A 27134-nucleotide genomic window follows, 5' to 3' on the forward strand; every position below is an offset into this window, starting at 1 on the left:
CTTAGATGGGAGGGTTTTTTGTTTTTTTTCAGAAACACATTAGTATGCTGCAAGTTTGGGTTTTTTTATTATTCCAAAGGTGTCATTCTTCCTTCTGAGTCAGTACTGAAGATTTGCCATAGCATGTTATTAAGATGCACTGTGTTCATCCTTTAGCTGAAATGTAAAAAGAGGACTGTTCTGACAGAGCATATTCTATCATGCTGTCCAATATTATCTCATTGTTTCTGTGTACTCCACCATTAGTCTTTCTGTATCCATCTGTTCTTTCTTATATTTTACTTCGAGTGTAAACTTTTGGGGCAGGGACTGCCTTTTTGTTCAGTGTTTGTACAGTGCCCAGCATAATAATGTCCTGCTCTGTGACTGGAGCTTCTAGGCAATACTGTAATATATATAATAAATAATGAAAGGGCTGAAACGTAGGAAAGGAGAGGTGATTACAGGAGTAGAGGTTTTTATATCCTCAGGTGTACAACTCCTTGTTAATGGGAAATGTGCTCTAGTAAAGATTCTTTGGCTTGAGAGACAAGGCACATGATGCTTTCATTAACCTCCAGCCAATAGTTACCTCTTTAGGGCCCATATATGCTGCCAGAGCATCACATAAGAGTCAGGACCATATATTTACCATATTGCTGAATTTAATAAACCATGCATAGCACTTTTTATAGACTTCAATTAGGCCTTCGATTCAGTGCATTGAGCAAGTTTGGGGGATCTGATGAGGCAACCAGGAAGTTTGTAGGATCTGGAAAGGTAGTGTCATTGACAGAATGGAATAGAAATCTGTGTTTGAGTCAATGGCAGTTTCACGGCATGGTTTCCTATCTCCACGGGAGTTTGGCAAGGCAGCACTCTGCCCCATCATTGGTCAATATTGGCATTAATTAGTTGATTGGTAAGCTTGAGGAGGCAGCTGTCGGTGGCTTTGAGCAGAACACCATTCTGCTTTGAGATCTCTAATATGCTGTTGACACTCTGTTGTTGACTCTGGTGAATTGCTGAAGCTGATGGCTGATCTAATCGGGCAAGAAGCAACACACTTTGGACCTTATGAATCTGGATAAAACTAAGTCCCTGACTATTTCCATTGAACAGCCTCCGGCGCTAGATACAGCCAACTCACTATTTACTTGTCTGGACGGGACTTTGAGCAGGTGGCAACTGTCAAATATTTGGGCATCATCATAGACCATGCTAGAAGTTGCTTGAAAGATGTGGACACCCATATAGCAACAGCTGCTGCCAGGTTTCAGGCATGCTTCAGTGGCCTCAGTGGTGATGTCTTGCCAAAAAGCTGGGGATCTATAGAACCACAATTATACCAACTCTGTTGTATGGCAGTAAAACATGGATCCCGAGGAAGGCCAAAGAACACTGGTTTTACATTTTTGATTCTCATTATCATCATCATCATCTGCTGTTCCAGATCAAGTGTCACAACAGGAACAGAAATTAGGATATTTGAAGCCAAACCCAGCAACCACCTCTATCATCACTAGTTTCAGCAGCTTCCGTGGTATGGACATATTATTAGAACAGATGATCAACAAATTCTGAATCATGTACCAAGGAATACCACTACAGAGATCAAGCTTTGGTGGCGCGATAAGATTGCCAGTGATAGACATAACTGACATAAACATAGCCAGACCACCTTAGGCACCAAGGCAGAGATTGTTCCGGGTGGCATTTGGACTGCAAAGAGGCCTTGTTCCTTTGGGATTTTCTGTGATGAAGATAATGATAAGTTATTTGACAACAGCGGTTTACTACTCATTTACTAATTAGCATTAGGGTATTTATGACTGTTGCCTTAAAGTGTTAATATGCATTGCAGGATATTGGCAGCACCCTGGCCTATCAGTATTATTTTAATTAATTTCCCCTCTTTTTTTCCCCATCATTGAGAACCTTGAAGTCTGGAAAAATAAAAGGACTCTAAGAAGAAAGGGAACTGCTTTAAAAAAATCACGAGGGAAACTGTTCTATAGAAGGACTGCTGGATTGTATACACTTTTTTGTGCAGATGTAAAATTCAGTTTTAGAGATATATGTGAATCAGAATAACTAAGAGGCATGAATAAATTAGAAGATTCAGAAGAAAATCTAACTTCCAGTAAATAAATGCATTAGTGCACCTGTCCTGTACTCCCAAAATTCACATTGACATTAGTACTTATAGGAAATGCAGGACTAGCTCCTTAATGTTCATTAGTGTTTGTTTTGACAGCATTCTTTAAAAAAATAAAATAAAATGGAGAACTAGGTCCTCAATTTCCTTTCACACTGGCTTCTTTGACACCACTATAGTCACCACAGTGATGCACAAATGTAACTGAGAGCAGACTCCGAATCTGTTGGGAAAAAGCATGCCCTTTGCCTCCTAATCCCAGAGACCCTCCATGCATAGGTTTAGGAAATACAAGAAACCTCAAGACACAGAAGACTCAGGGAACAGAAGGAAAAAGGAATTGAAGACTCGGATTGCTGAAGGAATAAGGCACTTTTACAGAGCCAAGTGTGCTGAGACACTAAATTCATTCCAAGACTTATTTGGATTTAGTGTACACTGGTTAGGAACAGAAAAGGATATCACTGAGCTAAATAGTCTTTAGCCAATTTAAACAAAATCCAAAACATATGAAATGTACAGTTAGGGCATCCAAACAAACCTTAACTCTGTCCTGTAATAACACCATGCAGTAGCTATACAGTTACAATGAACACATTTTAGTGCTTGTAGTTCCAGCTTAGGTTAGACACATAGTGTCCCCCCCCCAACCCCCCTTTCCTCGTGGTGTCACTGCAGGGCAGAATTTGGACACTGAATGCTTATTTTGGAGAGAATTACAACATCCCTGTAATGTATTTTACTCTGAAATATACTGTCAACCTTAAATAAACTGACCTATCTTAATGTAGCTTTTGTCTGGAAATTCCGTTGTTCTTTTTTCCAATTATTAAAAAAAAAAACGCATACCTGAATAGTAAACAAGAAGCCCAAAGAATGGTAGCATTAAGTAAATGAGAAAAGAAGTGTATCATCCAGTAAATACAAAGTGAATGCGTGAATGGTAAAATACCTTTGATAATCTGTCAACATTTATAATCTATATTGTAGTTCTACAATGGTAAAAACTTGCTATCCTGTAACAGTAATGCAACCTCAGATGTGTGCAAACTGAATGTACTACTTTTCTGTATAAGTATTCCAAACAAATAGTTGTTCAGCCAGATTTAAATTCAGTTTGTGATTACTAGAGGTTTTTAATTTCTTTTATTACTGAGACGCTCTTAAGAAATATAATATAATACAGCTGATATCGTTTGCAATTCTTAATGTTCTTTTCCTGTTATTTCAGATGAATGTTCGCTTAACAATGGTGGATGTAGCCACCAGTGTTCTGTAGTTCCTGGAAGAAGAATTGTGTGTTCCTGCCCTCCAGGACTTTATCTAAATCCAGACAACAAAACCTGTGAAATTGTGGATTACTGTACCAAACATCTTAAGTGTAGTCAACTGTGTGAACAGCACAAACAGAGTGTCAAGTGCTCCTGTTATGAAGGCTGGAAGATCAATAATGATGGTGAAAGTTGCACTAGTATTGGTAAGCTGAGATTTTGGGCTTCTTCACTATTATAGTGTTCCTTATTCCTTCTAATAGGAAGTGTAAAAACAAGTAAAATAAGATTAAATGATTGACTGAATGTCAGCTCCTGGGATCTGAGATCCACTTTCCTTCCACTTTGGACCTCGGTAGAGGAGAGAGTCAGGACCATAACTTTTAATGGATGGTGTCATCTCTTCCATGGGAATAGAATCATCATAATATTCATAGATTCATAGATTCTAGGACTGGAAGGGACCTCGAGAGGTCATCGAGTCCAGTCCCCTGCCTGCATGGCAGGACCAAATACTGTCTAGACTTTATATTATAATTGCGTTATTTATTATATGCACTGAAGTAGTGCCCAGAGGCCCAAATCAGGAGAATAAGGGCCCCAGTTTGCTAGGTGCAATATAAATATAGAAAGACAGTCCCTGCCCCTGCCTAGAGGAGCTTGGATATTAAATGAAAGCTCCTGGGTTACCTACAGCAATGGTTCTCAACCTCTCCAGACTAATGTACCCCTTTCTGGAATTTGACTTATCTTGCATCCCCCAACTTTCACCTCACTTAAAACCTACCTGCTTACAAAATCAGACATAAAACTACAGAAGTGTCACAGCAGACTTACTGAAAAGTTGCTTACTTTCTCATTTTTACTGTATAATTATAAAATAAATTGATTGGAATATACATTTTATATTTACCTTTCATTGTATATAGTATCTAGAGCAGTATAAACAAGTCTTCGTATAACATTTTAGTTTGCACTGACTTTGCTAGTGTTTTTTATGTAGTCTGTTGTAAAAGTAGGCAAATATCTAGATGAGTTGATGTACCCCGCAAGACCTCTGCATACCCTCAAGGGTATGCATATCCCTTGTTAAGAACTACTGACCTAGAGCTTCCACCTGCCATTAGAGAATTGTTCCTTACAGTTATTTTTCTAATATTTTTGTCAATTCTGATTTTAAATATCTCAAACTATAGTGCTTCACCAATTCTTTTGGGTCACTGTTTCACAGTTCATCAGATTTCACCATTAAGAAATTCTTCCAGTTGTTCACCTTTTTCTCACATCCATGTCATGGACCGTTTTTGAACCAATGATCTAGAAATGAAAGCTTGTGTATCACATTATCAGTCACCTGAGATAATTTCATTAATACCCAATTCAGATATTTTGTAAATGGCCTATTCTAAACCATCTAATTTGACAGTAGCTGAGCTAATTCAAACATTTCATTACATCTCCTTTACATTTATGGTGCAGTCACAATTTAGTTCCAATTAACAGCATGCCAAAGTACAAATTACACCTTATCAAAATAATGATTTTTAGTTCTTCTAAAATAATGAATTAAGATTAAAATGTATTCAGTAGAACTCAAATCAAAGAGTTCCTTGGAACTCCCATTGGATTAGATAATTCTTATTGAGTTTTCTTCAAATTCAGTAGGAGTTTGTTTGCTTATTCCAAAGTAGAATTTGATTTGAGCTCTTTGATTTAGTCCAGATTATTCCCATTGTTAACTCTTAGTCGATTTTTCTGGGTCATCTTCTAAATTTCTGCTACCTTTTCTATTAGATACAGTTCATTTCTCTCACCTTTCAAATCATACAGAAATCACCCTGAGCTCCATCCACAAAGCATTTTGAGGCATTCATTTTAATCTTTTCCCCCCCATTCCACTGACAAATTTAAAGATGTTTACTACTACAGTGTGAGATCAGGCATATATCTTCTTTTTCAAGGAATGTCCCTGTGGGTGCTCCACTTTAGGAGAATCTGCACCTTGTGCTTGTAATTGGAGAATTTCAGTAAAGTGCCTGGTTGGGGGACACAGGCACTGTTCCCATCTTGCACTGCTTCTGGCGGTTACATGGTGCTGTGCAACCAACCCCCCTTCAGTTCCTTCTCTACCGCCATTGGCTTGAGATAGAGCAATGGGCAGTGCCTCTCAGTATTATCTTTAGCTTAACTTTTATCTTTAGAGTATTTGTTTTTAGAACCCAGTTAGTTAGTTAAATAGTTAACTACCCTACCTCTTTCTTACTTTATTTATTTATTTTTCTCCTCTTAGGAATTTAAATTTCAGTTAGTATACCCCTTAATATAGTACAGTTACCATCCCTCACGGGAGAAACCCTATTCAAAGGGGCATGGCTGGATCCCCAGGTTTTCAACGTTGCCTCACTTGCCAGTCTTCAATCCCGGTTTCTGACGGACAGTGTGTCCACTGGCTTGGTGAGACACACATCCCACAAAAGTGCTCCCACTTCCATAATATAAAGGCTTGTACCAGGAAATTAAGGAATTTACATCTAAAACTCCTCCTGATGGAGAAGTCTGCACGTGGTGTCCAGTCTGGGATCATGGACCCCTCCTGGTCTTCAACAGTGGTATCTGACAAAGGTTACCCATCTCTCTGTCAGAGGAAGGAGCACTCCTCCAAAAAGGAAACAAAAAACAGTCTCCAACCTCCCCTTCTCCGGAAGCTGCCAAAAAGAAGCATTCCCCGACCCATAAGACCTCCTCGGTACCAACTTCACCAAGACCATCCACCTCTGAGGCAGCAGGATCATCCAGTTCCATAGATACTATGCAAGCCAAAGACTCTAGGTGGACGAGCTCAGACAAAGGCACAAAAAGGAAACTTACAAGCCCTGCCTCAGTACCGCAGCAGCTGCTTAGACGTGTGGCAATGAGCAGCTCGGCAGTGCTACGATATATAGTACCACCTCTTGCCTCCACAATGCACAGTGCACAACCCTCTGTACTGACTACTGTGGTAAAGGCATTGGTACCACCATCAACAGCCTCCTCAGTACCAATGCCCTCTATACTGCAGCAGTTTTTCCAGCATAAAGAACTTTTGGTCTCGTCAGCACCAGAATCCCCACTCCTCGGTACCAACATTACTCCAGTACACTCAGTATCATGCCAACTTACAACACCAACCAGGTCAGCTCCTCCTTTATCCAGCAATGAGGAGGAGGCTGATGATCAAGGGAAATCTACTCTTCCCATAACTCCTTGCCTATGCAGACAGCCCCCAGACTGGGCCTACTAGAACAGCATCAATACCACCCAAGACCTGAAACTCAAGGATGGTAGAGTTGCCATCATCAATGCCATTCCTACCACACTGGTCCTACTAAGACCCCTGGGCAGTGTACCACCAACACTACCCTATGCCTCAGAGTCCACACAAGGCGGTCGAGGCAGTCTCCATCATCCTTAGTATTTGGACCCTCTGAATCCCCAGAAGAAGCAATCGGGGAACTGGATGAGACCTCGGATCAGTAAGTCACATCAGCTGCCAATTCATACCCCCACCACCCATGACAGGGGATGACTTTATACAGTTCCAAGAACTGCTTAAGAGGATCACAGACTCATTGGAGATACCTCTGGAAGAAGTTGTGGAGTCCCAACATAAGTTGTTGGATATCCTCCATACTTCAATCTCTTCCAAGATAGCTTTTCCAATAAATGAGGCTCTCATGGCCGTAGTCATGTGACAAGCTTTCTGGCTCCCTCTATCAGGTTTTCTTGAAGAGGTACAATCTACTGTTGAGGGCATATCATTCAAAGGCCCCAAACTCAACCAAAACAGCTGAGTCCCTAGACAAGTTGAAGGACTCCAGGATGACACTGAGATCCTTGGGCATATATACGCCAACACAAAAGAAGAAATGGGAAGTATTACTCAGCACAAAGAACAAGATCTGCACCCTACACCCAGCCTCAGAAACAATACTACCCGCAAAGGTGGAGGCAGAGACCCACAAGATGGAGACCATTCCCTTCTCAGCCCTCAATATCCCAACAACCTCCCTCTAAACAATAGTTTTGAGGATTTGGTCAAGGAGCAGAGACACCTCCCACGCTTTCTATTGCTGGACTGATCCAACTCCATCCATCCATCCATCCATCCAGAGACCATCTGACCCCATTCCATACAGCATGGTGAAATGTCACATCAGACAATCTAGACAATAGAAATCAACCAGGTTGGCTATTCCACCCAATTTACCTCGACCTCCCCTACACACCCTGCCTCCCCATTCGTCTCAGGGACCTTTCTCATGAACACCTATTATGACAGAAAGTAAACCATCTCATACACCTGGGTGCAATAGAATCAGAATCTGCAAAACAAGAGGGAAGGGTTTATACTCCCATTATTTTTTAACCCAGAAAAAAATGGAGGACGGAGACACATTTTCAACCTAAGAAGACTCAACAAATTCATGAAGACTCAATGATTCAGGATGGTCACACTAGCAATGATAATTCCAGCACTAGAATGAGGCCCTTGACCTCCAGGATGAATATTCCTCATAATGATTCTTCCCTCACACAGGAAGTTTCTCAATTTTGTTCTGGGAACAGATAATTTCCAATGCAAAGTACTCCCTTTTGACTTGTCCACGGCTCCACAGGTATTCTCAAAAGTTTTCACTGTGGTAGTGGCTCACCTCAGCAGACAAGGGGTCATATATTCCCCTATCTGGATGATTGCTTATTCAAAGCCTAGACTTGAGAAGAGGCACTAGAAGCTACTTCAAAGACATTAGCTCTCTTCACACAGCTGGGTCTACAAATAAATCAACAAAAATCAATGTCTATACCTGTGCCGATACTGGAGTTCATCAGGGCCTACCTCAACTCTCTGGGTACAGCCTCTCTGCCCACTCACAGATTTACTCCTCTTGTTAACCTAATCACTATAATGCAAGCCAGCCCACAGACATCAGCCAGGATCTGCCTCTAACTGTTAGGCCATATGTCAGCAATGGAATTTGAACTTAAGAAATTGAGTCTCTCAGTGAGCTTGATCAGAGTACACCTCGTAGCAATCACAGCATTCCACCACAAAGTGAGCAAGTTCTCGATCTTCACCCACCCAACCACTAAACGCTTTCTCAAGCGTCTTCACAACCTTTACCCCAAAATACAAGCCCCTACTCCATTATGGGAACTCAATCTGGTGCTGTGATGCCATACTGAGTGTCCTTTTGAGCCATCATGAGCATCATGTTCACTTCTCTTCCTCTTGATGAAGGTGGCTTTGTTCTCCCACCCAACGAGTAGGAGAAGTGGGGGCCTTCAAGGCACACCCTTCATGCACAATATTTTTCAAAAATAAAGTTACCCTAAAACCACATCCCAAATTCTTATCTAAAGTAGTTTCCTCATTCCATTTGAATCAACCCACCTATCTCCCATCGTTCTACCCCAAGCCCCTTGAGAATAAATAAGAAGCAATGCTTCATACCCTGGATGTCCACAGTGCACTAGCATTTTACATTGAGAGGACAAAGTCTTTCAGAAAGTCACCAAAGTTATTTCTTTCCATCACGGAACTATCTAAGGGGGGACGCCTTATTCAAACAGAAGTTGTCTAAATGGATATCCAGCTGCACTGACCTATGACCATCAACAGTTACAACCCCCTTTGGGGACTGAAAACACATGCACTCTCTGCCTCGATAGCACTTCCTCAACAATGTGCCCATTGTGCAAAGCCACATTAGCTCATATGTTCACACATATGCTCACACAAAGCAACACTCATCATCAGGTGCTCTATTTGGACTTATGGTTTTATCAACTACCATGATTGCTTTCCGACGGCCCTCCATTCCACCAAGTGGCACTGCTCTGCTATCACCTAAAGTTGAGCACCCACAGGGGCACTCCTGGAAGAACCTCAGTTACTGCATAGGGTAATTAACCTTCTCTTATTCAGGCACTCTTTAGGTATGCAGATGCTAGAATCTCAAAGACTGAATTTCTGACATGTCATGTTCAAGTGGTTCTGTATATTTGAACCATTTCATTACTCTCTGTTGCAACTTTTTATAAGGATACTTAGCCTTATTTCCAAATGACACTGAATCTACTATAATTATTTCTGTTATAAGCATTAATCTTTTTAATATACAAAATTCATATAGTGTTAAAGATGGAAATGTCAGTGATTTCAGGAAAAACAGCTTTCAAAAAAAGATTGCATTAAAACTACAACAACAACATTTGAAAGTTATACTTTAATTTAAAACAAATAAATACCACCAAATGTTGAAAATAAGGAAATGCACAGAAAAGTTAGTCCAAACATTTTTGTTAACTGACTCCTTACCCCATCAAAGTTTCTCCCAGATAAGATAATTTTAAACCTCTATTTGATTCACCCATGCAGTTTTTGATGAGGATTTACAATAGTGGTGTCTTTAGTGTGGGTTCATGGGTTTAGTTGCACCCCAGAAATCATGAAACCAAGGGTGGAGAACTAGGCAAGCATACACTTCTCTTGACCTGGTGTGAAGGGGATGCTGCGGTGGCAGGGGTTGGAGAGTGAGCCCACTGCATACTTACTCTGCAGCGGCAGCTCCTTTCCTTCGGGGCTGGGCCTAGCTTCCTACTCTGAGCATTGTGACCCGGTGCACAGGGTAGCAGCACCACTCAGGTTTGGCCTGGCCACCCTTCCATGATTATGGAGGGGTGGCCAGGCCAAATTTGAGTGAGTGGTATTACAACCTGGCAGCCAGGCCAATCCTGACTGGCACTTCACAACCCTTTCTACACACACACACACACACACACACACACGGGTTCCCCAGGATTAGGGTTGACATGCTGGAGCTGAGGCACTGTGCCCCCTCAACCGTTTAGTGTAGTGCTCCCATTGACTTGGGAGGCTGTATCTGCCCTTGATTTACAATCTTAAACTCATCGGCACATAGATTTTAATCAAGGAAAATAATGTTAAGTATGACCCTTGTCATTTTAGAATTTTTAAGTCAAGAGAGTTGCTTTGGTTTGCACTAGCTAATGATCTGGCCCACCTTTTGCTCTTTTAATTTTTAAAAAAAGACCACAAATTTTAATCAACCTAGTATTACTTCAAATGACTGAGTATGTTCAAACAACATTTTGGCATTGTGGTAAGACACATAAACTGGGACAAATTTAAGTTTCATTTAAAAGTGTCTAAACCTATTCGCTCCATTAGGATGGCATGAGTATAACTGGGAGTGAAGGTTTTTTTTCTAAAATGATTCAAAAATATACTGACTTTCCTGGAGCTGTGTCCATTTACAGCAGGGTTAAAACTGGTGTTGTGAGACTAAACATCACCCACACTATAAAACTTCCTCCCATTCCACTCTAAATGCACACATTGGGGCAAACTTATTCCTAGCATAATTGCATTGATTTACATTGTCTCGAAATGGGGAGGAGATTGGTCCGTTGTACTAGAGAGCTAACTACTAATCAGGTTTCCAATGAAAATGAAATTGTTCTGAGGGGAATTATTACTCTGATCTGAAACTAAGTTTGTACCATATAGAATATCACTTTGTGGTATTCAGTCAAACATTTCAATAGCACATAGTACTAATAATACTTAAGATAATGATATAGCACTTTACTTTTCAAAAAATTGTACATTTACCTGTCTACCAGAAACCTAATATGAATAGTACAAATGCAGGGTCGGCTCTAGTTTTTTTGCTGCCCCAAGCAAAAAAAAATTTGGCTGCCTCCCACCCCAGCCCTGGGCTCTCACCCCCCGCCCCCACTAGTGCCCGCCCCCCCGCACCACCTGCCACCCCAGCCCTTGGCTCTCTCTTCCCCCCCATGCACCGCCTGCCACCCCAGCGCTGGGCTCCCCCCCACCAGTGCTGACTCTGCCCGCTTCTCCCTCACCTCCAGCCAGTACGGCGCTGGCAGGGTTGGAGTAAGCAGCGGGGCTCCCAGGCCACGCTTCAGCCCAGGGTCCGTCCAGTCAGGGCTCCCGCCTCCAGGAGCTGCCAGGACCCGGGAGGGCAGAACCGGGGGACCGCCCCAGCAGGGGGCTGAGGAGCCGGGGCAGGGTAGCCTGAGACGGAGTGGAGCCCCAGAGAGTGGGACCCGCACGGCAGCGCTCCACCCTCTATGGCCCCGCTGCTGCTTCTGGCCGCCCTGCCGCAGTCCCTGGGTGGCTCGGGCCGCTTCGCCCAGCCCTGTCTGCGGCGCTGGGGGGTGGCCACCATGCGGCACTTGCAGGAAGCTCCGTGTGCCCCGTGTGGTGGCCCTCAGCTTGAGTGTCCCCCACTCGGAGCCTGCCTGGCCCAGCGACAAGGTGTGGGCACTGCTCCCCCGTGGCGCAAACTGCAGTGGCCCCAGGGTGCCCCCCGCCCAGGATGTGCTGCTGCTGCCAGGGCCGGCTCTAGGCTTTTGCAAAAAAAAAAAAAAAAAAAAAAAAAGGATGGCTGGAATGCCGCCCCTTAAATGTGCCGTCCCAAGCACATGCTTGATTTGCTGGTGCCTAGAGCCGGCCCTGTACAAATGTGTTAACTCAGGTCAGTACATTACTCATGGTGAGGGTACTAGGTAGATGAGAGTTTAATGCCTGCCAGTGGATGTTTCCCAGAGAGATATCCTGAAATGTAGAATAAGAAATGAACAAAAATCACTACCCTAAGATAGTGGGGAGTCTTTGTTTCTTTTCTTGTTTATATTTCTTTATTCCCTGCTTTACTCCTGTCTCCATCTTTAAATCTTTCAGTTTTCCACCTTTTTTTCTCATTTCTGCTGGCATTCCCCCTTGCTTCTATTTTCTTTTCCTTCCATGTTTTTCCATTTTCAACATCACCCTGTTTTTATCTCTTGTCATCGTCTTTGCTGCCTAACTCCTTCTCCTCTGCTCCGCATTATGTTTTCTCTCCAACAGCAGTGGAGGAGGGACAGAAGAGTGAAGCACCAGCCCCAGGCTACCTTAGAATGGAGCTCCATGCTGGGTTCCAAAGAAGAGATGTTTTGTTAATTTAAGATTTGTATTGTTTGAATATGAGTACCATACCAAAAGAGAGGCATTATTCACATACCAATTGAATATAAAGAGTGCATTCTTTACACTCGCCCCGCTCATTTCCTATTGTAATACTTCTGCACAATAATGACTGGTGGTATATTACAGTTACACTAGAAAAAAATTCATTAGAAAAAATTGAATGTGGTAGAAACTCTTCTCTTGAGAGATATTTAAACCCTATGTTTATATTCAGCCTTTCAGAATTCAGTATAGCAAAAGACAGATGAACTTTCAATGTAATTTTAGTAAGAAAAGCTTGTCCTAATTTCTTTAAAAACTACAGCAACTCTGCTTCACATATATTAATGCTTTCATTTTTTCCCCTCAAAAAATCATTGAATCCTAACTTTATTCTTGGTTAAAATATCTATTTACTGTAATATTCAGGGATATGGGTTTTTTAGGTAACTGAAGACTTCTGAATAAGAGACGATCAATGAAGATGTAAATGTTGAATTTCAATATTTAGGAAGCTAGGGTACCAATTTGCTTTGGAGGTACGGTTCGAGAAGGCACAGTACACCTCTACCTCGATATAACACTGTCCTTGGGAGCCAAAAAATCTTACCCTGTTATAGGTGAAACCGCGTTGTATTGAACTAGCTTTGATCCACTGGAGTGCACAGCTCCAACCCCCCCGGAGCGCTGCTTTACTGCGTTATATCCGAATTCGTGTTCTATCTGGTCGCGTTATATCGAGGTTGAGGTGTATAAGGTAACAAATAAATCTGGTAATGCACATCAGCCTAAGATCCAGTGACACTGACATTTCAGTTAACGACCCATCTAAAACAAAATACCAGAATAAAAACATTTCAGGAAAATTATGATTTACTATTTGTCCCACATTTTATTTTCTTCCATGGGTGGTTTGCGTAGTCCAACTTCTCATACCAGATTATATTAGAAAGATTTAATTTTTTTTCAATCTAGGATCCTCCTGCATATAAACTCTTCTATGACATAGCACGATATTTCTCTTTTGTGCATCACCTGCATTTCTTTATTTATAACTTGTATATGCTGAAGAGTAATTGTGTACACAAAATAAACTATGTTGCCTATAAGCATGTTTTTTGTCAAATATATAATTATTTATAGAGCAAAGAAGCTATTTTGTCCAGCTCTATTTCTTAAACATTCTTTGTATTACTATAGCAGAACTGTTGTTGCCATGGTTAAGGCTGCATTCTGTTTTGCACTTAAAACAGTAGTTAAACCCGTAAAACAGAATATACCTGGCCCAAAGTTTCAAAAGATAATCTGTTGAGTAAAACCTGTATTTTCTGCCCCAAGAGACTGGGGGCGGGGGGAGGGCAGGGAGGGGAGAGAGAGTGAGGGGGGAGGGAGTCTTGAAGAGAATTGGTTAATTTTAGTTCCTAAATTCTAGTTAATTTAAAAAAGGGCCAAAAATTTCATCTTCGGAGTTTGCATGATTTTTCTCACTATCATAACACAATCTTTTTTGTGCCACAGTTAGCCAACGAAGGACAAGATTTATGATGAATAGAGTACTCTACACCATACCTGCTGATTTGTCAAAGATCAGGAGTTTCATTAAATTGTTCATCAAGCTTAGGAGCTTTTCACCTTTGTGATGCAACAGCTACTAACGTTGAAGAGCTTGTTCATCATCATATAGTTCAGCCAGTTCAGGATCTACAAAATCAATCACTACTTTGACAAGTATCAGGAGCTTTGTGAAAGTGCCAGTTGGCTCATAAGCAGATAGTGCTTTTCATGTAAGGAACCATTCTGTTGGAGATTATTATTTAATATTCTACAAGTCACAACTGAATCTTTATGTGCAATTATTAGCTAATGGAGACCATGAAAAAGTTTAGTTTTTAAAAAGGGAAGTGAAAAGTTCCTTTTTTGCAACGTTTTGACTTACTCTGCTTTTCAACAGCTTAGGAGGCACTGAAACCCTGCCTGTCGTCGTGTTCCCCCAGTACGCACACCATCCCAAACTGAGGCCTAGTATGGTAGAGGAAAAGAGATTTTACTAGTCCAGCCGCTTTATTGTTGCATTGTAGAGGAAGATCTTCAAGAAAGCAGTGTCTGTTTTCCAAAATAAAATAATATTTGCAAAAGTCTCTGTTCTTCAAAGTAGAGCTCTTGAATTGGCTGGATAATTTCATTAAGATTTTCTTGTTTTGCTCCAGACCCGGCTGGTCACTTTGACAGCGATCTTATTCTTTGTGAAAGTAGTCATTGCTGTGTACGTACATAACATACTTAACACAAATCCACAGCTACAAGGACATAAAAAGTGAAGGCACCTAACATTACATTCCTTTTAGTCATCCACCTAGAGATGTACATTTCACCACTAGAACAAATGCCATGCACCAGACAATGCACAATATCCTCAATTCTGTCTCAATAGAGAAGCCAGGTTCTAGCACCCTTTCCAGAAACACAAGTGAGTATGATTTTTCAAGAACAGTTCAGAATGGTTAATGGAGGGAAAGTCTGGTCTGTTTGTGATAGTGGTGGTGAATTCGAAGAAGTTGTGTGCTGTTACATGCCTTAATTTTACATTTCCTTGTTTTTGTGGTTTTGTGTTAGATAAGTTGTTTATGCAGTTTAACTCACACAAAATAATGTTTTGGGTGTTATATATGTTGCAGTACATGGTTTTCAACTAATTGTTAATTAGAGCAATACTAGATAATTTTGAACAGACTTATTTTCTCTGAAGCATTTAAGAAAATAAAAACTTCACCCCAGTTCTTATTTTAGTTTTGATAGCTTAAACTTTTTTTCTGACCTTAATTCTTGAAGTCCAGGGAGGGAGGGCGGGAGTGGAGAGGGGAGGAAAGACACTCCACCACTTAGGTCTCATCCAGAAGACATTCTTTGTGCTGTACCTGTGGACCACTGACTGACTGAGTCAGATATCCTTGTTGTTAATATCCATTCAGTACCTTTAGTTGAGGCAGGTGAGCAGAAGTCTAGATTGGACTGCAATATATATATATATTTGCAAGATTTACTCTTTGTTAGAAAATGAATGAGCTAGTAAGACTTACAAGTTCTATTATTTTAATCAAACTGTTCCTCTAATAAAGTACTCTGCCGTTCTTGTTCAGATGTGTGTGCCTCATATCAGTAAGTCTACTAAAATTCTACTCTTTATTATATTTTTAATGTACAATCCATTGTACTTCCAGATCCATTTGAAGCTTTCATCATTTTTTCCATTCGTCACGAGATCAGAAAGATCGATCTTCACAAGCGAGACTACAGTCTCTTAGTTCCTGGTTTAAGAAACACAATAGCACTTGATTTTCATTTCAATCAGAACTTACTGTACTGGACGGATGTGGTGGAAGATAAAATTTACCGAGGCAAGCTTTCTGAAACTGGAGGTATGAATTTAACTTTTGACTTATTTTAGTAGGTCCTTAAAAAGAGAGTTCCAGCCAAAATAATGCAGCCATAGAACATCAAACTTGTCAGATTCTGGCCAAGCTGTTGTTATTACTCCTCTCAGAGCGATTGTTTTTGGTTATATACAAACTCAGGCAGGAGTCACTGGTTTGATTATGCTCGGCTTACAACTTGAATATTATCTTTGGAACTGTAAAGTCTAGAGACCTTAATTTTTAATCTGATACTTTAGATTCTGGTGCACAATATTATAGCTTCCCCCCCGCCTTAACAAATGAAGAAATATGAGGCCTTTAAAATGGTGACCGAACCACACTGTATGTGGTCCTGGCCTATAGCACAACATAATCTCACAGTGTATATAGAAATACTTACATAAAAATGTTTTCTAGGTTGATGTGCAACTATGCGTTTTTTCATTGAAGACCTAGCAAACAAAATCACACATTATTTAAAGGTTCAATATGTTCAGAAATTTGATTTTTAAATTTCCCTTCATTTCTTATTCCTGTAATGACCAAAAATGTATTTTGTACATGAGCATATACTCTCTCACTGCTTGTGAAAAAAGAAAAATAACTAATGAAGATAAATATCATAATGTCAGATTAGGTATTATGTGATCTCTCACTGAAAAATATGCATTAAGACTCATTAAATGGAGACAGTCTTAACTATAGCATCAGAAAAATGATATACAGTTTTGCATATTTTAATTATTTTTGTTTAGCTGGCAGTGTGATCAGGCATTTATCACATTTTAAGTGTTGTATCTCTGTTCTAACTCTTTTATATGCTTTCAACCTTTTGATCTTTGTTAGGTGTGAGTGCCATTGAAGTCGTAGTGCAACATGGCCTGGCTACTCCCGAGGGTCTTACAGTAGATTGGATTGCAGGAAACATATACTGGATAGACAGCAATTTGGATCAAATTGAAGTAGCAAAATTAGATGGCACTTTGAGAACAACATTAATAGCAGGCGCTATGGAGCATCCCAGGGCTATTGCCTTAGACCCTAGATATGGGTAAATATACAATAGTTCATTTTTCATGATTGCTTATAAAAACACTTTGAGGAATAAGCTTGAAATGTATGAATGTTTGTTGGTTTATTTGAAGTGAGCTCTTACATTTAACTTACCTTTAACAATGCTTGAAGAACTAAATTTTTTGGTCCAGTGAACCAGGGCATCAGGAGATGTAGGAGTCAGTCTAGGCTTGGCTTTTTTATTGACTCACTGTGTGACTGTGGGCAAGTAATTTAACCTCTCTGTTTGTTTCTCCATCTCTAAAATAGGGATAATAATGTTTACCAGCCTTTGTAAATAGCTTGTAGATCTGCAGATGAAGAGTACTATATGAGTTCCAAGCATTATTATTTAATAATAATCAAAAGCAAAATATTTACTAGCTAAACTGGTTAATTCATTTATTTTACCCAATAGCATACAGAATTAATTGCATTTCTGATGGCTGTTTGGATGCATATTTAATTGAAGGTAGTCCTAAATTCATATGTTAAAAAAACAGTATATTCTTCTATTCCACATAATACTATATGTGATTTGTAGGTCTTTTTTTTTTTTTTTTTAACAGTAGTGTATCTGTCCTGATACTATGGAAAAAATGGTCTAATGTTTCAGTACACTACAGCCAAGTCAAGTAAGGGTAATATTAAACAAATGTCTTTATATTTTCAATTTTTTTGTTGGTTTGCTCTATTTAAAGTTTAAATGAAATTCAGAAATACATGTGACATCAACTAAGAATTTAGCTTAGTGGAGTCTCTCGTCCTGATTGTCCTTGAATGCAGCTGCAAACAGGGAATAATTTAGTTGGCAAAAGTGAAGTTAAATCAGTGTAAAACTGGTGAAAGTGAGAGGAAAATGAAGTGCCATACCTGGAATCCGTAAGTCAGTTTTCAGCTAGCTATTGAATGACACAAGACTCATGTCTGGAAATATGTTTGTTTACTACATAAAAGATTTTAAAAATTATTTGAGTTAGACCATTTTATTGAGATAAATGAAAAATAACGATCCAGACACAGAACACTGTTAGATCAATACTGGACAGAGTTTGATTTATTAAAATATTTTTGGAAGCCAAGGCCTGGTCCCCACTAAGCCCCCACTTCGGACTAAGGTACGCAAATTCAGCTACGTTAATAACGTAGCTGAATTCGAAGTACCTTAGTCCGAACTTACCGCGGGTCCAGACGTGGCAGGGAGGCTCCCCCTTCGATGCCGCGTACTCCTCTCGCCGAGCTGGAGTACCGGCGGCGACGGCGAGCACTTCCGGGATCGATCCCAGAACATCGATTGCCTGCTGCCGGACCCTCCGGTAAGTGTAGACGTACCCCAAGATGTAATGTCTAAAAGCCAACTGGCCACAAAGACAAGGCCACTGTCTTTATATACATGTGATACAGGAGTGCCAGGGAGCAGTGGGAAATGGTAGAAGGGAAGTATATAAACCCTAGGTTAATTAAGGCGTGGTTCCTGTAGACTAGGGAGGGTTGCTACAGGTTAATTGGAGCACCTGTAATCAATTAAGGCCCTGTTAGAAACCTAATAATGCCCCCTGCTTCAGGCAGTCAGGGGGAAGGAGAGAGGACTGGAGCTTGGAGGTGTGCTGTGAGAGTTGGAGGATCAGAAAACCGGAGTAAGGGAGACCCTGTCCCAGCAGGGGAGGGAATGTCCCTCCCCCAGCATTTAAGGACTGAAGGTACCCCACCCAAGGGGGAAGAGGGTAAGAACCTGCAGGGGTTGAGAGGGGCTGGGACTCAGAGTGAGGAGCAAACCCAGACCCCTCTCCCACTTCCCTCCTTTACCACTTTCCTGGGCCATTAGTGGGGCCCTTGGTGCCCCAAGAGCAGGGGTAAGGAGTGGTATTTTATCCCCCCCCCCCACCAAGAAAAGCGCAGGACCCACCAAACTATATTGACCATCTTGTCACATACATAACAGCCTTTTTCCACTGGTGATAAATTCAGAAATGGGTATAAGGTAGGGTAAGTTAGAAAGAATTTGTAAGCAATAATATTTTCTCGAAAAGCAACTGTGTATATATTTCCTTCTGGTAAGAGCGGAAAAAATAGAACCTTTGAACACACAAAGCATTATCTGCCTCATCTATTCTAAAGAACTTTTGAATAACAAAATGATAGATGATTCAAATCAAAGATTTGTTATTATTGCTGATAAATATTTAGTTCTAATTCTTCTTTGTAAGCATACGACTGTGACAATCCTTATAAAAATTCTTGAACCAAATCTCTAGATATTTTCAGTCACAGAATATGCTCAGGGGAGACTGTAACTATCCAAATATCTGGTGAGCTGCAAATATAGCCAAGTAAGCATCATCCAAAAAAGTTTGATATACAGAAAACAGCTTTACATTCCTTAAGATGAGAATCCAACCAGAAGAAAAGCATTCTTAGGTCTTTTGATCATTTGATTTTGAGTCCTTCCTCCTGATCTATTTTATGGTTAATTTCTAACTTTAAAAAATTTGAAAAAGATATTGAAAAGCTGTATTTTTAAAAAAAGGATGTTTTTAAAAGAAGAGTGCACATGTGGGCTTATACTTAACTTACCATATGTACATGCAAATCAAGAGCAAAACTGGCTAACAAGGGCATAAAGGGGGTTCAAGGTAGCAGTGTGGGAGGGAAAACAGACTCAGCAGAATTACTGTGTCCCCTCCTCACATAGCTAGATAGTAGGAGGGCTAGAAGAAGGCAGGAATCAGGCAGAGCCAAGGTTCTGCCTTGCTGTCACAAAGCATCAGCCGGTTTAGCTGCACCTGGGTATAGATCCAGCACAGTTTACTTCCTTCTCACAGCATTGAGGAAACTGTGAGGGAGTTAGTTGCCTCCCTGGGCTGTTCCTGAGGCTGTGCAACAATGCCTTGCCACCTTCTTCAGGGCTTGTGTCAGTGCCATGTTTGAGGCCCAAGTATCTGAGCATTCTGACAGCTAGTTAGTATTTATGCACTGGTTTCAATTGTGCATTCACAGATGTATGCAAGCAATTGTGCAGGCCTAAAAACTAGATCAGGGGTTGGCAACGTTCGGCATGCGGCTTGCCAGGGTAAGTACCCTGGCAGGCCGGGCCAGTTTTATTTACCTGCTGACGCGGCTGGTTCGGCCGATCGTGGCCCCCAGTGGCCGCGGTTCGCCGTCCCAGGCCAATGGGGGTGGCGAGAAGCCGTGGCCAGCACATCGCTCACCCGTGCCTCTTCTCGCCGCCCCCATTGGCCCGGGACGGCGAACCGTGGCCAGTGGGGACCGCGATCAGCCGAACATGCCACGTCAGCAGGTAAATAAAACTGGCCCAGCACGCCAGGGTGCTTACCCTGGCGAGCCGCGTGCCGAACGTTGCCGACCCCTGAACTAGAACATAATGTCTAGATTTGATTCAATCCTTAATAAGTGCACACAATATGGAAGACTTCAACTGAAACTCCACTAACACTGTACATCAAAATATTAGGGTTTTTATCCACTTACATTTAAATCTTGTATTAGGTTTTGTTGAGATGGTAAACTTTTAAAAGCTTTCTGAAATCTGTAATTTTTACCTCTGGTGAAATTCCAAAAATTGGAATTGGTTAATTTTACTTAAGCATTTTACTAAGCAATTTCACTTATCAAATAACACAGCTTGTTCCAAATCTGACTTTGAATAAGTGCATTAGTTTATAAAATACATATTTAAAACATTTAACAATCTCTGGGAAATGCATAATAATTGTAAGCCGTTTTCTTGAATAGCTTTACAAGGCAGTGTATGTGTTCAGATTCCTCGTATTAAAGTGACTAAATAGACGTATTGAGAAAGCAGTGTAAAGAAGCACTCTTAACTGGCTCCAGATCAGAGAAATAGCTCTTACCAAAGCCAATCAGAGAAGCAGGTGTGTGAGTTCCGTGAGGGAGTGCATATTCTTTTTTAAATGGACACAGCTTGGGTGAATTGGCATGTGGAATGATTCTGAACTTTTAAAAAAATGTTACAGGCCCATTTCTAGCCTATTTAATGTAAAGCATCCCTAGGCTACTTTAAATTACATCCAAAATGTCTTTAAGGTCAGGCGCAAGAAGGCTGTAGTTGGAAGCAGACGCTTTTAATACCTGTGAAATGGCATACCCCTCTTAGAGCCAATCAGTGTTTACAGTGAGTGATTTAAGCAGGTTATCTTAAAAATTACCTATTGGACTTCACAACTCCTGAGCACAGAATCCAGGGAACCCCAAAATATTTCCTCAATCTGGTACAGCTACAGATATTCCATTATGGCTTCACTCTCCATATAGGAAGAGAAGAAAGGGCTATCCAGAAGGAAACATTTAGACATGGGAGCCTAGGCAAACCGAAAAGGGGGAAAATGCACACAATAAAAAAATAACATATGGAAACATGGACAAGCCACCACAGTTTCAAACCCCTCCTGCTACAAATGGGCTACAGACTCAGCTCCTACACAGTCAGTAACATCAGAGAGAGCCAATAATTGCTTCTAATTACAGCATCCAAAAAATACAGACACAACATTTCTGGAATAAGTTTTCTGTTAAATATAGAGCTTATGCAGAGTACTCGATGGAGTGGTGCACTATAAAGAGTGTATTGGCACTCGTTTGAAATGACCTGCACAGTTCACCTGTCACTTTGCTATTCATTGGTAATATACCCATCCCAATCTCATGGTAATAAAACCTTTATGTCAAGTGAAATCATAATTATGCATATTAGACCTTTTTAAACTGATCATATATATGATCTATTTTAAAATGTCTAATATGCATTTTATATATGTATAGCTACATATATGTATAAAGTTGCTGGTGATACACATTGGTACGAAATATTATTTAAAATGTTCTTTCATTTTAGAACCTATTTGAATATTTTTAGGCTATAAATCAATTACCTTATTTTTGAGACAGTGGAAGTAATTTGCATCTGATTATGTACACAGAATAGATAGTAGTGGTTTTTTTTGAATAATAATATCTATACTTTAATGGTCTGTAGCTCATTTGCTTGATTATAGCTCCACTAGAGCCCAATGAATGTAGATACCCTTGACTCAATATGCGCTTATGGCTTCTTACAAGCAGTTTTGGTATATCATTTCCATGTCTATACAATGGATTCTCAGTTTGTTGATAATTGACCTGTCTGAGCTCAAAGTGGGTGTTTCTCATGAAGTGAATGTTGTCTTGCTATAAAATATTAAGGGGGAAAGTGTATGAATTCCTCGGAAGACATATTTATAACGCAAAGTAATTGCTTTAAAGATTATAAGATTTTGAGTGGCATAGGGAGTCAGCGTACAACAAATCTTTATTTACTGCAACACAAAAGGCCCTGCTAACAGTATGTACAAACTTTTGTTTTAGTGTTTTGATTTTTATTGTTTTTAAAATAAATATTTTTCTAATATGTGACTCTGTTTATCATACTGAAGTCCTGATCCTTCAAGACTTACTCAAATGAACAGGCTTTATGCATTTCATTACTTTATAAAAATCATTAGAGTTGCTTATATGAGTGAATTGATTCATAGATTGATAAAGTCAGAAGAAAGTATTGTGCTAATATAGTCTGTCCTTCTGAACAACACAAGCCATTGACGGTAATGGTATTGCTAACATGCATAAAGTTAAAGAGAATTGAGGCCTAACTCTGGAACTTTGAATTGTGGAACTTGAGTCAAATTTTCCTCTTGAGTTGCACCTTGTGCAATCCCACCATTACAAATGGAGTTCCATAACTTGTGAATTGGGGAGTATTTGGCCCATTATATTGATTTTATATAAAAGGCACTTTCAATTATTATGTTTGGAAAAAATAAGGTCCTTCAGAGAGATTTTTGAGGCAGTCTTTAGGGATGATTTTTGCCTCACTAACTTGGCCATAATCTCAATCTTAGGGCTGGTCTACACTGGGGTGGGGGAGGTGTGAATCGATTTAAGATACGCAACTTCAGCTACGAGAATTGCGTAGCTGAAGTTGACGTATCTTAGATCGACTTACCTCCCGTCCTCATGGCCCGGGATCAATGGCTGCGGCTCCCCCGTCGACTCCGCTTCCTCCTCTCACCCTGGTGGAGTTCGGGAGTCGACGGGAAGCGCATTCGAGGATTGATTTATCGCGTCTAGACGAGACGTGATAAATCGATCCCCGACAGATCCCCGATCCGGCGGGTAGTGAAGACGTACCCTTAGTAGAATTTAATTTTGTGCAAGGCAAACAGCCCATCTGTGAATTTCTTTGCTACTTTTATAGTACAGATTAGTTAACTAAGCATATACAGTTTCTTTTACCTTCAGAAACTGACTTACTGAGGTGTCTTCTGATTAAAGTGTGTATTATTTTTTCCCTTTTCAATTAAGTTACATTTTAGAATGATTTCAGAATGTATATATGTAAACCATTAAGTAATTACTGTTAGTTAAAGGGTGTGTGTCATTGTCCACAGGTACTGCATGAAAAAGCCATTTCAGAATTTGTGTTCTAAGGGCTGGAACTATCAAACACTCTGTGTGTCTTTATTTTTGAAAAATGCTCATTGTTATGTCGTCTAAACCATGGGCTGCAGAATACCATTTAAATTGTGGGAGCATAGATTTCCTCTCCTTCCCCCGATGCTCCTCTTCCCCTCTGAGGTGACCCCCTACAGGAGTCTGACCCACTAGCCCATGAGCCCTTACACACTTCCAAATTTGAGTGAGCAGTGATGGGGCCTGGCTCAAACTTCAGTGGTGCTGCAACCCCAACCAGCTCGCAATACCACTCACTCAAATTTGGCCTGGCTAAGCATCCATCACAAGTGAGTGGCATTGCAACCTCATGCACACGGTTGTAGCAGCACTCATATTTGGCCTGGCCAAAATGTGGTCGTGCCGTGTCCTAGGTGGCCCCCAGGCACCACTGACTATAGTCTAAACTTTCTCCTGTTCAGTCCTCTCTATTACTACTTCCTTTATCATTATTTATGTATAAAATCAAGTGTCTACAAAACACTTTACATATATGAGCTGTTCTATGCCCTGGAGAACTTTATAATCTAAATGATTTTTCAATGTAAGGGTGAGATCCTGATCTCCAATGAGACTGCTTAAAACTCCCCTAATTTGGAATGTGAGAATGAAATTCTTTGTTTGTGCAGAGCTGATGTAGCCAGCTCTACACCATTCCCTCTCAATTCTCCCAGAATAGGATACCCTACCTACTGGGCAAAGAGAGACTAGAGCAATTCCTGTGTGACATAACAGACACATTGGGGGTCAAAACTGCTCTGAGGATGCCCTAACTGACATCACGGGCTAAACTAGCCTCCAGTAGCCATACATTCAGGGGAGCACAATGATAAAATGGATCTCTGGTGTAGCTGAGGATCACATCCTAACTGCACATAATGACAGTCTGTAGCATAGGCGCCAGCTTCTCCTGGCGCCAGTGGGTGCTCGATTCCCCCCACCCCCGGCCCCAACCCAACTCCACCCCTGCCCCGCCCCCTCTCACCCCTGCCTCGCCCCCATTCCAAGCCCACCCCCGGCCCCGCCCCAACTCCGCCCCCTCCCTGCCCCTATTGGACTCTTTCCCCAAATCCCCGCCCCAGCCATGCCTCTCCCCTGCCTCCCCTGAGCGCGACGCATTCCCACTTCTCCCCCCTCCCTCTCACAGCTTGTTACACTGCGAAACAGCTGTTTCGTGGTGGCAAGCGCTGGGAGGAGAAGCAGGGATGCGGCACGCTCAGCGGAGGAGGTGAGCTGGGGCAGGGAGCTTGGCTGCCGCTGGGTGCAGAGCACCCACCAATTTTTCCCCATGGGTGCTCCAGCCCCGGAGCACCCATGGCGTCAGCGCCTATGTCTGTAAGCAGTGTAGTTGTAGCTGTGTCAGTCCCAGGATATTAGAGAGACAAAGTGTGTGAAGTAATACATTTTATTGGACCAACTTCTGTTGGTGAGAGTAACAAACTTTTGAGCCATACAAAGCTCTTCTTCAGTTGTGGGAAAGGTACTCTGAATGTCACAACAAAATGCAAGATGGAACAGATTATTTGGAGTAAGAAGTTAGTACATATTCTAAGGGACCATTCAAGGTTGAGTGGCCCATTAACATCTCTGCAGTCATAGGATAAAAAGAAAGGGATAGTGGGTTACAGATTGTGTAATGAGCCATAACTCCAGTGTCTCTGTTCAGTCCATGATTTTTTTTTACTATATCTGTTAATACTGTGTTTCTCCCCTACCCCACCGTTCCCCCCAGATTTTAATTCTTTCAAAGGGCACTCTTTCTCCTCAGAATTGATTAGATCTCTGATGAAGCAATAGTTGTTGCTGGGTTTTTAATTATAAGGGGACAACATGACCTGTTGCTAACATTAATACACTTTAGAGAAAGGGAAATGTTAATGCCAGGTGGCAAAAGCCCACAGGCTAGTATAAAACAAGCTGACCTTAATAGAGGGTTAGATTTTGGGGGGAAATTACAAAAGAGTCAAAGGAGCAACAAGAAGGAAATCAGTGGGGGGTATCTGTTCAACATCTTAGATGTCTGTATACAAATGCAGGGAGTTTGGGGAATAAACAGGAAGAACTAAGCGTATTAGTACATAAGCTCTGGGCTGGGGCTGAGGGGTTCGCAGTGTGGGAAGGGGCTCCAGGCTGATCCTGAGGCAGGGGGTTGGGGTGCAAGAGGGGGTGAGGAGGTGCAAGCTCTGGGAGAGAGTTGGCATGCAGGAGGGGCTCCAGGCTTGGGCAGAGTGTTGGGGTGCAGGAGGGTGCTGGCTCTGGGAGGGGGGGGTCAGGGCTGAGGCAGGGGGTTAGGGTGCAGGAGGGGGTATGGGGTGCTGGCTCTGGGAGGGGGCTCCGGGCCAGTCAGGGACTTGGGGTGCAGGATGGGGTTTGGGGTGCTGGCTCTGGGAGGAGGCTCAGGGCTGCGGTATGAGGTGCTGGCTCTGGGAGGGAGGCACTTACCTCGGGTGGCTCCGGTCGGTGGTGCAGCGGGGCTTGGCCCCACTCAGGCACATTGGCACCTCCTCCCCATCAAAAGCCATGCCACCCATCCCCCACCCTGCCAGCCAGTAGTGCATCATGTGGCCACGCTATTCCCGGAAGGGGCCAATGTACCTCTGCGGCCCCTGGAGGAGGCACATGACTCCATGTACTGTCTCTTTCTGCAGGCACCACCCCTGCAGCTCCCATTGGTCTCCAGTGTGTGGAGACCCCGCCCCCCGTCCCCCACCCCCACCCGCCAGGGCCACAGGGATGTGCTGGTCACTTCCGGGAGCGGCGTGGGGCTGCTGCAGGCAGGGGGCCTGCTTTAGTGGCCAGAGATTGCGATTGACTGGGAGAGTCTCCAGGATCCGCTGTCTTAGACATAGTCTGCAGATCCCCAGGAATCTGCGGACTACAGGTTGAAAACCACTGGGGTAGAGAGTATGCTTATAAAATTTGCAGATGACACCAATCTGGGAGGGGTTACAAGCACTTTGGAGGACAGGTTTAAAATTCAAAATGATCTTGATAAATTGGAGAATTGGTTTGAATTCAACAAGATGTAATTCCATAAATAAAAGTGCAAAGTACTTCCCTTAGGAAGAAAAAATTGAATGCACAACTACAAAGTGAGGAATAACTATCTAGGTGGTAGTACTGCTGAAAAGGATCTGGGGATTATAGCAGACCACAAACTGAATGAGTTGTCAATGTGATGCAGCTGCAAAAAGGCTAATATGATTCTGCGGTGTATTAACAGGAGTATTATATGTAAGACATAGGAGGTAATTGACTTTTCTGCGTGGCACTGGTGAGGCCCCAGCTGAAGTACTATGTCCAATTCTGGAAGGATGTGAACAAATTGAAGAGTCCAGAGAGAGCAACAAAAAGGATAAAAGGGTTAGAAAACCTGACCTAGGAGGAAAGGGTGAAGAAACTGTGCATATTTAGACTTGAGAAAAGAAGACTGAGGGGTGACCTGATAGTCTTCCAATGTGTTAAGGGCTGTTATAAAAAGGACGGTGATTCTCCATGTCCACTAAAGATAGGACAAAATATAATCGGCTTAGTATTCTGCAAGGGAGATTTAGATTAGACATTAGGAAAAAATATCAATTATAAGGATAGTTAAGCGCTGGAATAGGCTTCCAGGGGAGGTTGTGGAATCCCTATCATGGGAAGCTTTTAAAAACAAGTTGGACAAACGTGTCAGAGATGGTCTGGGTTTATTTGGTACT

At 41.7% G+C, this 27134-nt stretch overlaps 1 protein-coding gene across 1 annotated transcript in view; it reads left to right on the forward strand.

Annotated features, from left to right (window-relative positions):
• LRP1B (LDL receptor related protein 1B) overlaps positions 1-27134 on the forward strand; it is a 1255163-nt gene that overhangs the window by 764660 nt on the left and 463369 nt on the right. The window contains exons 23-25 of the mRNA XM_054044441.1: positions 3369-3614; positions 15661-15858; positions 16702-16906. Of these exons, the coding sequence (XP_053900416.1) occupies positions 3369-3614; positions 15661-15858; positions 16702-16906 (649 nt within the window). The remainder of the gene's footprint in view (positions 1-3368; positions 3615-15660; positions 15859-16701; positions 16907-27134) is intronic.

Source organism: Malaclemys terrapin, chromosome 11 (assembly GCF_027887155.1).
Source record: "Malaclemys terrapin pileata isolate rMalTer1 chromosome 11, rMalTer1.hap1, whole genome shotgun sequence".
Lineage (NCBI taxonomy): Eukaryota > Metazoa > Chordata > Testudines > Emydidae > Malaclemys > Malaclemys terrapin.